Below are 13,413 nucleotides of genomic sequence, written 5' to 3'. Positions count from 1 at the left end.
ATCTGTGTCCCATGCAGATTTTTGCTTTGTTGCAGAATCTTCTAGATACACAAGTGTATGCTCTATTAGAAAGGAATCTTAATGTGTTCACTCATCAGGAAATTTATGAGTACTATAACATGCTCAGCTCTATGCTAAATGTTGGTTAAACCAAGATATGTAGCCTTGGCCTACAGGAAGCAGGCGAGTAAAACCATCAACTGCAACATAGGATTATGGGGACTGGAGCAGTGTTTGGAGAGTGTCTTTGGAGCACAGAGAAAGAGCACTCACTCAGCCTGAGATCAGGGAGGGCTTCCTGGACTTGAAAGGTAGGAAAAAAGTGAAGGTACATTTCCATAAATTATAAAATCATTACAGAGCCCACTCACATGGTTTGAAAATAAACACTGGACAAGGGGAAGATTAGTTACTATATTGCTCCAGACAACAAAAGAACATTGAGGGGACACTAGGAGTGTAATATCACCCATTGTCTCCTGAAATACTGGAAGATTTTGATCAAGTGCATCATACTATGTTTAGAACAGACCCTAGATCACTATACCCACCATGGAGAGAGTTGCAGCCAGGGAACAGATACTGAGGTGACGAGCCAATAAAATCCCAGACTAACTCCTTAGCTCTGATTTTTCACTTAAATAATTCAGAATTTATTTAAAAAAAAAAAAGGCTCCCTGTGTATCTCTCATCTAAGAAAGACAGTGAAACTACAGACACAAACATTGTGGCACTTCTTAATAGAAGTTGTACGTGGACTTGGGGAAGGGGGTGCTTCTTTTCCATGTATCTGATTTCTCTAAGAAATGTTTGCCCTAGGCCACTTGCCATGCCCTCTCATTCTTCCCTGATTGCTGGTGAGCGAGAGAAACCTGACCTGCCGAGCCCAGCTGTTCCCTTACTTACTCACTAGGGATTAGGAGGAACACAGGAAACAACCCTTCTGGACTTTTATTGCCCTACAATGTGAAAAAGTCCTATGTGGAGATAAACACGGGAAGCCCTAGGTGTCGCCTTGGCCCACCGTGAATAGATGCAGAAGTCTGTCTAATTCGGGGGTTCAATATTACAAATACCAGTGTCGAATACATAAGCCGTGCTCTCTGGTATAATTTTTATCAGTACTCATATCGACATTTTAGTTCCCGCTGCTCAATTTATTTGTCTCTCAACTGGTTTTGAATGCAGGTGATGGGGTGGGGAGAGCTATCATTTTTAGGCTTTCCTCAAACCACAGCAGCTTATCATAAAAAATTAGTATATCAGTGGGGCGCCTGGGTGACTCAGTCGGTTAAACGTCTGACTTCAGCTCAGGTCATGATGTCATCGCTCGTGAGTTCGAGCCCCGCATCAGGCTCTGGGCTGGCAGCTTGGAGCCTGGAGCCTGCTTCGGATTCTGTGTCTCCCTGTCTCTCTGCCCCTAACCCATTCACATTCTGTCTCTATCTCTCTCAAAAATAAACAAACATTAAAAAAATTTTTTTTAAATAAAAATAAAAAAATTAGTATATCAGTCCCAAGAGATTGATCATCTCTGGTACTCTGACAAGGCCAAGTTTTGAGTCTACAAAACAGAGGATCTGATCCTCAACCACATGGACAAACATAAAGCCTGCCTGTAAAAAGAGAGAAATATGAAGCCAATCCACAAGGAAGCATCAAGGAGACAGCGTACAATCAGCATTCCAGCTCTTAGAGAAATCTGTTCCTAAGTCCCAGCCACCTTTCCGCCCTCAGGTCATATGACACACCTGGACAGTGAAGGCTAGTTGACGCTTCCAACTTCACCAGCATTCAGCCAAGGCAGTTGCATGGGGCCCCTGACTCAGAAGGACCCTTCATTTGGGGATTCATGTTCTGTGGTCACCACATTAACATTTTTACTAATTTCATATTTGAATTTGTTCTGTAAATTAGGTCTAAGCAGACAACAGAGCATGCACTGGGGCTTTGGAGCCTTAGCTCATGTGTGGTCTCACTCCCATAGTCTACCCCCCTCTCCAGGATGGGTTCTCAGCTCTCCATTCTTCTGACCCCTGGGCTCTGGTTTCTCAGAGCCTCTCTCTTCTCCACTAAGCAGCAATTGCCCCCTGCCCCCAACAGGGTCTTTGCACAGGGTAGGGGTTAGGAATGCAGGCTTGGAGTTTTCCAGTTGAAAGTATAACTGTGTCATCCTCCCTGTCAGCACTTAGGTGCATTCCACAGGTGATGTGGGGAACTGGTGGGGAGATTGCAGTCCCTTAGGTTGACCATCTGTTGTGGACTGGGGTACAAGGCTCAAGGGAAGGGGAGCCACCTGGCTCAACCTCCCTGCCCCACTGGTCAAGGCAGAGAGGAGCCCTGCATTCAGTGGGTCAAGTGCATGTGCCAAGTTAGGGGATGGGCTTGAAGCTCCTCTGAGTGTCTGCACTCACCCCAAGAGGATCTTCAGGGCCAAGGAAGTGCCATTAAATAGCAAATAAAAAAAACCCATCACAATAGGGTGAGAAAGAGACCACAAAAGAAAGGCAAAAGCTTTATATTTTAGTACTTTTAAACAGAAAAAAAATTTTTCTCCTACTTTTCCCCCCCAGTCTTTTATTTTACTCTGGGCTCTGACAGTCACATAGCCAGTCTTGCCAGTAGATTTCTCTTACTCGCAACCAAAGGAGTCCTAACTGACACATAATAATACCTTTCATGTGGCTCTAAATTTTGAATAATTTTTTTCTTTATTTATTTTGAGAGAGTGAGAGCTCACCCAAGTGGGAAAGGAGTGTAGAGAGGGGGAGAGAGAATCTCAAGGAGGCTTGGCACACTTAGCATAGAGCCAGATGTGGGGTTAGAACTCAAGAATCATGAGATCATGACTTGAGCTGAAATTAAAGAGTTGGACGCTTAAGTGAGCCACCCAGGCACCCCTTGAATAATTCCTTATAAGCCTTTTGCACACGAGATAATATCATTTTGTAAATAGTTACATTGGGTGGGAAGCAACTGTTCAAATCTTTTTCTCATACTAAATGGTGAAGTTTCCAGTGACCTTCTCTTATTTGCCTTTTGCTCTTATGGTGCCCAGAACTATGCTCCAGACACAGAATTTATTCCCACTGTATCTTTACAGTCTAATAAATTGACTAATAAATGTCAATACTATTAATCATGAAGATGATAGTGTTCTCAAGGATCATCATATCTTACCCAGCCCTTAGGGACAGACAAGGGAGAAGGCCCTGCCTACTACCTACTAAGTGGAAGCTGCCCCAAACTCACCTTCAGTTCCAGGTTAATGCAGGACTGTGAAGGCAGATAAACACTCCACAGACCACCCCAACCTGTATGTCAGGTTGTGCAAATCGGACCTGAAGCAATTTGCACGTGTTCTGTCCATTTAACCCCAAATTTTTAGCAACAAATCTTGCACAGTTTCAAAGTATTTTAGTCTGTTTATCAAAAATATAGGCAAATTTAAAAATTATAGATTGTCATTGTACTGTTTCTCTTCCCTTTCTGATTTTTTTACAGTCTCTACTTAGAATATAAGAAAAAAGAAAAAAAAAGAGAGAGGCTTAAATAATGGATAGTTACGGAGAAAGAGGAAGAGGGAGAAAGAGAAAAAAAAATGGAGAAGGTACAGGAAGGGGCCTGGAGGGAAGAAAGTAAAAGTAGTCAGTAGCACTAATCCAGGTAAATTGGATTCAGCTATGTCTTATTCAAGATTTACCTGTGAGCTGTAACGATGCTATCAAGCTCCCAGGGATATGGTGGGAACTAAGGAGATAACATATATGAACACACCCAGCAAGGCATCTTGCAACTACTTTGTGAATGTTGAAGCTGAACAGGTATTTACCACCCGTGTGAAAAAAATTCCAAAAAACACCTTCCATGGGCACTGACCACCAGGAAAGCCGATGTGAAAGAATTCACACCAACTGGTATTGTTTGAGAAATTGCTGTCTCATATTTTGTTACTAGTAGTGTTAATGGTTTTTATTTCTATGCAGATGTAGTCAATTCCATGAACAATACCACATCCAGAAAAGCTTTTACACGTTAAAAAAACAGTTCAAGTGATCTAGTTATCCTTGTCCAACTCCTTCTGTAAATGTTTCGGTTACAGGTGGAAAAGTCAACTACAAAGTGTATGTCCTCAAATGAAGACACAAATTTGGGCAACTCAGGGAGAAGGCTGAGGTTCAAGTCAACTCATTAACTGCCTCCACCTCTTCCCTCATTGTACTGCTACTGTTTTACTACTACTAATAGTGTTTTATATTTTAGAGCCTGTGATAGTCTAAAACACATTGATATATATATATATATATATATATATATGTGTGTGTGTGTGTGTGTGTGTGTATATATACATACATATGTATATATACATATGTATACATATATACACACACACATATATATTCCTTTCATATACATACATATATATATATATATATACACATATATATGCACATACACAAACACACACACACACACACACACACACACACATACATTCCTTTCATAACTCTTTGCAATAACATTGTTGGAAAAACACGGATGGGGATATTCACCCAATTTTAGTATGTAAAAATACAGAAATTACTATTCGGCAGCAATGAAATCCTGTCTAACCCCTAGTTCCCTAAATTTGCAATCCAGTTCTTGAACTACATTGCACTGCCTCCCCAGGCAACATTTATAAACACGAGATTCTCCCCATCTTATTGATGTCCACCTAACTGACCACGAAAAACACTTGAAGAAAATTATTGTCCTTGATTTGTGACTTTCAAGGGAAGATGTATTTTCAGAGCCTGTGGACACCAGAAACATTATTTGAACTCATAATTTTTTTACAATCAGACTTTCAAATTCCACAAAGGTGAAGCCACTACTTATCACAATGGCATGAGAGGGTTGGGCAAACACAAACTCACTGAACTAGGGTAATTAATATTATTTTATGAGGTAACATAATTCTGAAGAAAAAATGCATTAAAATCAAATCCCTATGTGCGCCTCAGATTTATAGCATTAGCATGAAAGTACCAGCAGTGGGCTGGATAATCCATGGAATTATATTAATATTTATGTCTTTTTACTTTACTTTTGAAGTATCTTCAGCCTTCTTTTAAAAGCTGAGCACTGGTATTTTTATTTGCCTCATGGAACTTAAAAAAACCCCACAAATATTATATGTATAAATTCCCATTGTAAAAGATAAAAACAACATTGAATTCATAATAAGTGAACATTTTCTCTCTCTCTCTCTCTCTCTCTCTCTCACACACACACACACACACACACACACACACACACACACGGGCAATAACATGAGCAGTTTGCATGTCCCAGTCTTTATGCTTTACAGAAGTATGCATATAGGTAGTTATAAATAATAAATGAGATATGTGATGATGCTACAGGTAATGCCCTATAGCTTTATTTGATTTTTCTCGAAAATGCATCTTGGAGATCACTGAGTATGTATGTGAACACACATACACATGTGTGTGCCTACATACACTTAAAGTTTTTTAAACCTTTATATTCTCTTCCACAAAATGACATGTGAAATAAATCATTACATTACTGACAGATTTTCTGGCTGTATCTGGCTTTCAATGAATATATACAACACAGCAAAACACCTCTGTATGTGCACATTCCCCCCTCATGGGCATGTGCCTTTCCCAGAATACATTTCAGGAGATAAAGTGAATGGAATCAAGAGAATCCCTTTATTACTCTTCACATTCACTTTAAATGTTGATAGTTTTTTCTCAAATTGCCATTAAAAGTTTCACTAATTTACACTCAGGCATGTACACAAATAAAAACAAATCTGTTTACACCAACCTCACCAACAGAGAATAAAGTCATTTTTTTAAAAATTCTGCCCAATTTAGGGCATGATTATGGTGACTTATTCACTGTATATTACTTCTGTCTTCAAGCTACTCAGCCTTCCTGTGTCTCAGTTTTGTCACCTCTAAAGTGGAGATAATTATAATAATATAGAACCCAAAGGATCATTTCCTGTCTTTTGTACGTTTTGCCTCCTTTGCAATGTAATGTTGTCACTTTCCTCTGGTTAATTCAGTAATGTAACACATATTTAATGAGCACCTACAATGTGCCAGGCATCCATCTACTCGCTGGAGACACAGCAGGGAGACAAAACCAAGCGGTTGCTCTCAGAGAGCTTACATCCCAATGGGGAGGCAGACAATACAGAACCAAACACATAAATGTATAATGTTCTGTTATGTTGTGTTAATGAAAACAAAAAAAATAAAGTAGGGTGTGAGGCTAAGAAATATTAAGGATGCTATTTTAGAGGCAGCCTAAGAACGTTACTCCAATAAGGAGATACTTGAGTCAAGACCTGAAGGAAATGAGCACATCCAGGCTGAGGGGAAAGCAAGTGCAAATCCCAAAACTGGAAGCTGGTTGGCATGTCTGAGAAACAGTGAGGGATAATATGTTGGCGTAAAGGGAATGAGGGGAGAGAAAAGAGAGATGCCAGCTGAGAGGAGCCAGAGACCGGATCCTGAAAGCTCTCATAAGCCACAAGGAGAAACTTTAATTTTATTCCAAATGCAGATGGAAACCAAGGCACTACATCTGAATTGCTGAACTGCTACCACACAGACAGAGGCTAGAACTTTCAGCTTCCTATGCAAGCAGATACCTGGAGTATGGCCACTGGCAGTGCCCACTTGCCCTCTGAGCAAAGCACACAGGGAATAAAAACCCACGTCAGCAATCAGAGTGTCCCTCACAAACTCAGGCCAAGAGGCAAAGCTAAACAGAGCCATGAAGGTGTAGAACCATGCCCCAGACCCAAATGCATACCTTTTGCATTCAATCCAAAATGTAGACTTAAATCATTTTTCTTCTCTGATGCACAGTGCCCTCACCAGATGACAGACCAGGAACAGAACCCTAGCCATGCTCAGCTACCAGAATTGTGACAAGGGTCTACCACATGAATACCAGAAGCCCAGGCAGGGAAGCTGTTCACAGCTCACCTCAAAGGCAGCAAGCCTACCTCTGCAGATGGTCCCATTTCCCACATAGCCCGGTTTGCAGGTGCAGCTGTGTCCCTGGACAGTGTTGGTACAGATGGCATTCTCGTCACAGTTGTGCTGCCCGCTGCCGCATTCATCATGCTCTGTTTGCAGGGTGAGAAAAAAAGAAAGAAACGCCTTTTCTTAAGTTGGAATCACAGGTGTTAGAAAAGGAAGTTGAGACTCACCACATAAGAATGGCATGACTACCATGTATAGGGATCTTACTATATACCTGGAAGTTTCTATCCCTGATGTGGTTGAAATCTCAACAGGTCTCAAAGATAGATATCATTATCCCCACTTTGCAGATAAAAAGACTAAGGGTCAGAGAAGGCAGCATCTTATGCAAGTCACATGACTGGTAAGTACTGCTCTGAGGGCATTGCCTTTTCCATGCTCTGCAAATGTTTCTATAGAGGCTCCAAGGCAGTGTTTCTCAACAGGGGGTAATTTTGCATCCCATCCCCACTGGAAACATTTGATGATGTCTGCCAATTACTTTGGTTATCATGGTTTGAGTAGGGGTGTTACTAGAATCTAGTGGATACAGGACAGGCATGCTACTAAGTGTCTTACAATGAACAGGAAAACCCAACACAAGAAAGCATGAACCAGTACAAAATGTCAATGGTTCCTGGGTTGGGAAACCTGCCTCTAAGGTTAAAAAAGGAAAAAAAAAAAATCCCACATGTGAGAATCCATAGTTTCTTTAGAACAAAGAGAGTAAAACTGAAGAGGGAGGCTCAGCTGATATAACTTGGCAAAGAAGGGCTGACTAACAAGGAATTTCAAAGGAATTTCAAAGGAATTTCACTGGTCACAGGAAATGCTGGCAAGCATAGGGTTGTGCTGAGTCTAAAAGGGATTTACTCTTAGGACCTCTCTTCAAGGGCCTTCAGCAGGGCTCTTAACTCTAGTTTTCCAGGTAGTCCAAGTTCACAGGGTTCAGCATTCAACCCCTGGGTTGATACCTGATGGGTAATCACATGGTTATATATTTTCAAATAGCTACAGCATCCTTAACCCACAAAACATGAGGGAAATAGGTCTAACACCTTACAAAATACACTACAAGAATCCAAGTTAGAAATCAAGATTTCACAGACAGCGATACCTTCCTGTCATCAGCAGGAAATTTAAAGAGTCATCTAAATCGCTACTCTGTAAATAAAGAGTATTGAAAGGTTAGGCCTTATTCCCTTTAACATCTGCTAGTATAACTTGTTAGAAATTTTAAGAAGAAAATTCAGACAGGTTTAAGTCACAAAGGTTATAATACAAGAGTTGAAATCCCAGCCAGCAGCCCCAAAGAAATAACACTAATTGAACAACACTAAAAAATTCAATATAGTTTGTAGTGTGCTGTTACAAAAGTGTACCAATCAATTGAAATATCCTCTATCTTCGTTAATTTTTACTCTAAATTTCCTAACAGAAACCCAGTAATGAGAAAGGTTAAATTCTACAACCTACAGCTGTTTTGGTCACCCACGTGTAATTAACGTAAAGCGTACATAGGCATATGACTGAACACCTTCCATTTTTCAAAACAAAAATTTTCTTTTGGCCATAAGACCAATGCAAATGGTCAGTGAGAAGCGTGCACAGGTTACCATGCAGGGAGAAGAGAAAATTTATGAGAACTCACATCTAGTCTCTGCTAATGTTATTTCCAGCATACTCCAGAAATAGTATCACCCTGTGGATGTCCAATCAAATTTACAGACCTATTAAAAACCTAGTACATGTAGTTACAACACCAGAGGATGTCGGGCACACAAAGTCTAAGAATATAGACTTTGACACTGAAGTTTTCAATCCCTTATTTAAGTTAATTTAATAATTCTTAGGGTCTGTACTGGGACTACAAAGGTGAGTAGGTATGTCTCTGTTCACACGAACATTTTAATAGGGGCCACCAGATGTCAATATGCAACTAGGCAGAACAGAAGGGAGAAGTGATAAGAGTTACCAGGAGATGACTTTGTATTTTACCTAGAAAACAACATATTTTAGAGTGAATGGGGGGCTCTATTAATAATTACACTAGAATAACAGCATTGACTCAGGATGACCTAGGCAAACTGGCACGTGTGGTCATGCTAGATAGGAGGAATAGACTGAAATAAGAGTCCACTGAGGTAAAGAAATTTCAGCTCATTGGGAGAAAAGTCTTCTTGCAAAAGGTAGTATTTGAACTGGTCTTTGAAAAATGGTCATAGTTTTCTCAGTCAGGATTGCCCATGAGAGGCACTACAGGCAAAATAAAGGCATGGTTTTATGCAACATTTCAAATATCTGATACATCCTTACCTACCTGGTCTTTTTCCCCCCAAGCTCTGTTGAGGCATAAGTGACAAAACTCTAAGTTATTTAGAGTGTACAACGTAATGATCTATTGTATGTATACATTGTGAAAGGATTTCCCTCATTAAGGTAATTAGCATATCCATCCTATGTAGTCTTCTCTCCCAATATTCCTGAAGCAAACCCTCTTCTGTGATGAGATGGCCCCAACATGGTCCTGCAAATGCAAGAGTTCATTCCTACCCCTCTCCAGTTTGACATTTTATGTCCATGACTTAAAATACAGTCTCCCAATGTAGTTGGACTACCTTTGCCCCCACCTGGCTTCAAACACCATTTCATGCACATACTTTGCCAGGAAAGCCTTCCATACCTCCTCTCCATACCACATAAATTTCACCCATCTTGGAATTTTTACCAAATTTGGTATCTTTACCTCTTTGGAGGCAACCATATCACAATACATGGTGATATTTGTGAGTTTTATTATTATTGCCTTATTAACTAACTTTGAAGAGAGGAATTGTAGCATATTTTATACAACCCTCACTTTGCCTATCATTACTTCCCATAATGGTATTGAGCCTAGAAAGTGCCAAGCACTGAGCTAAATATTGCACATATCATTTAATTCTCCTAACAATCACATGAAATGAGTTTTCCCATTTTACAATGAAGGAGCAGATACAAAAACAACAACATCAACAACAAACAAACAAACAAACATTAAAGAATCTGCCCAAGATCACAAAACCAGTAAGTGAGGGAGCTCGTATTTGTGACACTAGACGCCAGGGTGACCACATCAGTCAGCAGCTACAAGCAATCTGGATACGGTTGAAGTTAAACCAAGACATATGGAAGTGATTCCATACAGCCAGGAAGGAAGACGGTCTTTTTGTATATACTAGCCCCAAATTTCCACTGAAGATCTGACCTATGTTGGACAACAATCATCAAATATGAAACGTTCTCCTTCCAAAAACATCAAATTCCCTTCCAGCTGTTGGAGATGCTGCAAAAGGGGGAGGACAAGCGCTCTGAGAGGCGGCACAAGGCAGTTGAGAGCACAGACTCCAGAACCACGCAGCCTGGCTGAGACAACCCTGGGTTTGCCACTTATTAGTTTCCTAATATGGAAAATGTGGATAATAATAGAACCTATCTTCTGAGGTGGTTGTGAGGATTGCATTAAATAATGCAAGTAAAATGCTTAGAGCACACGGCAACTAGGACGTGCTTCATAAATGTAAGCTATTTTTATGACCATTATTACTACTATTGCTAAGACCACCACTACTGCAATTATTTGGGAGCAGCCTTTATTGTTGGATGGTAGTAAAAATTGGTTAAGAAAATGTTCTCTTTCCTTTATAGTTCAGGCAGAAAGGCTACGAACAGATAGGCTTTTGAAGATAATTAAATTAGGATATCTCTTTGAATACCCAAGGAAGTTATTTGCTTAGATTCAATTGTCCCCAAGAAACAAGACTATAAATTGGAAAGGTGAAAGATGTATGTTTAGAATTGTTGATGTCTGACTAGAGTTTGATTAGTATAATTAGAGTATCCAACCTCTCAGGACAAAGAATAATGATTACGGCAGCATGCTGTTTCTCCACTAATGATGATAATTGTTGTTATGCTGGCTAATATTTGTTGAGCACTGATGAGGCACTGTCATTATCACATAGGTCCTTTATCCTCCTCCTTTTCTTCCTTTTCCTTCCATAGAATGGCTCAGAAAGACTCTACCCTACCTCTGTAATAATGCAATCAAATGGAATCAATAGCCATTATCAATTAAATACCATGTTTTCGGGGCGCCTGGGTGGCTCAGTCGGTTGAGTGTCGGACTTTGGCTCAGGTCACGATCTCGCTGTCCGTGAGTTCGAGCCCCGCGTCGGGCTCTGGGCTGATGGCTCAGAGCCTGGAGCCTGCTTCCGATTCTGTGTCTCCCTCTCTCTCTGCCCCTCCCCCACTCATGCTCTGTCTCTGTCTCAAAAATAAATAAACGTTAAAAAAAAAATTAGGGGAGCCTGGGTAGCTCAGTTGCTTGAGCATCCGACTTCGGTTCACGTCATGATCTCACAGCTCATGAGTTCGAGCCCCGCATCAGGCTCTGGAGTCTGCTTCTGCTTCTGTGTCTCCCTCTCTCTCTGCCCCTAACCCACTCGCATTCTGTCTCTGTCAAAAATAAATAAACATTAAAAAAAAATTAAAAAAAAATTAAATACCATGTTTTCTTAGTGGACTAGTCAGGACCCAAACAAGTTACTGAAATAGTCACCTCAGCTGCAAATGCTCCATATTTGCGGTCTGGTGGGCTTGTAGCTTTACTTTGTCCAAAGTCCTCTCTCATGCATTTTACAAAATTGTTGCAATGACCTCACTAGGAGGAGCCAAGCACATCTCATCAGACAACATTTTATAAAGAAATTGAGGTTTGAAGCACCTGTGAGGTGTCAGTACATACAATATGTTGGGCATACAGTACATACAATAAGTTGTATGTCTGGCACTCAAACTTCCATCTATCTTCCTCATCTCTTCTCCTGTATTCTTTCTAAAACTCCACCTTACCGTGTGATCAAAAGGAACTTCTAAAGTGTTGGCCACAGTGTAGGTTAATTTTTTACTTTTTAAAGGAGAATCATCACAGACTTAAAGTTGCAGAAGTAGTACAAAGAATACCATTACACTTCACCCTGCTTCCTTCCCTCAATAGTGCCATCTTATATAGCTGTAGTACAACATGAAAATGAGACAACTGACTGGTATATTACTGTTAGCTAGTCTACAAACCTTATTCAGTTTACACCTTTTTTTCAAAACCAGTATCTATCTCCTTTTGGGGGTGTATAGGTGTATATAAGTGTATAATTCTCAGCAATATTATCCTATGTATAAGTTCAGGTACCCACCACCATATTCACGTATTGCTTTGTTTACACCTACTCAGCACTCCCCCAAACCCACCTACCCCCAGTCCCTGTCCCTTATTGGCTACTAACATGTTCTCATCTCTACAGTTTTGTCATTTAGTGAATGCTGTATAAATAGAATTATGCATACAGTAAGTAAATTCTGAGACTGACTTTTTTTCACTAGATGAAATGCCCTTGAATTCCATTCAAGTTGTATGTGTCCACAGTACAAGTTACTTTGTTGTTGAGAAGTATTCTGTTGCATAAATTCATCACAGTTTGTTCAACATACACACGCTGAAGGACTCTTGGATTGTCTCCTGTATTTTTCTATTATGAATGAAGTTTCGATGAACATCTGGGTGAAGGTTTTTGTGTGAATATATACTTTCATTACTCTGGATTAATATGAAAAAGTGTGAACACAGGGTCATATGATAAATGCATGCTTCATTTTGTAATAAACTGCCAAACAATTTCCTGGAATAGCTGTACCGTTTTACATTCCCATCAGCAATGTGTAAGTCATCAAGTTTCTCCACATCACTGTCAGCATTTCGTTTTGCCACTTTAAAAATTTTAGCCATTGTGATAGGTGTGTACGTGATACTACATTGTGCTTTGCATTTTGCCAATGGCTGATGATGTTGAACATCTTTTGACAAGCTCATTTTCGACCTGAAGCTTGTCTTTGGTGAATTATCTGCTCACGTCTATTACGCATTTATACTTGGGTTTTTATTTTACTGTTGAATTTTGAGAATTCTTCATATGTTCTAGACATTAAGGCCTTTATTATGTGGTTTGTAAATATCTTTTCACAGTCTATGCCTTGTATTTTCATCCTCATCATTATTTCACATGCAAAGGTTTAATTTTTTATGAAACTCAATTTATTTTTTATTTTATGGACAGTGCTTTTAATGTCATGTCTAATAACTCTTTATCTAACCCCAGGTCTTAACAATTTTCTTTTTTTTTTAACAGTTTTACATTTTACATTTTAAGCCCATGACCCACTTTGAGCTAATTTTTGTATATGGTATATGGTATACAGTTTCAGTTGAGGTGTTTTGTTTTGTTTGCCTACGCTTGTCCAATTGTTACAGTGCAAAAATTGA

General features: G+C 39.8%; 1 protein-coding gene across 3 annotated transcripts in view; it reads right to left on the bottom strand.

Annotated features, from left to right (window-relative positions):
- Positions 1–13,413, bottom strand: part of NELL1 (neural EGFL like 1) — an 885,592-nt gene that overhangs the window by 349,596 nt on the left and 522,583 nt on the right. For all 3 annotated transcript variants that reach the window (XM_042959041.1, XM_042959043.1, XM_042959042.1), the window contains exon 14: positions 7,037–7,159. In XM_042959041.1, the coding sequence (XP_042814975.1) occupies positions 7,037–7,159 (123 nt within the window). The remainder of the gene's footprint in view (positions 1–7,036; positions 7,160–13,413) is intronic.

Source organism: Panthera tigris, chromosome D1 (assembly GCF_018350195.1).
Source record: "Panthera tigris isolate Pti1 chromosome D1, P.tigris_Pti1_mat1.1, whole genome shotgun sequence".
NCBI classification, from domain to species: Eukaryota; Metazoa; Chordata; class Mammalia; order Carnivora; family Felidae; genus Panthera; species Panthera tigris.
The sequence above is the reverse complement of the archived record's forward strand: the minus strand, read 5'-3'. Positions and strand labels throughout refer to the sequence as shown.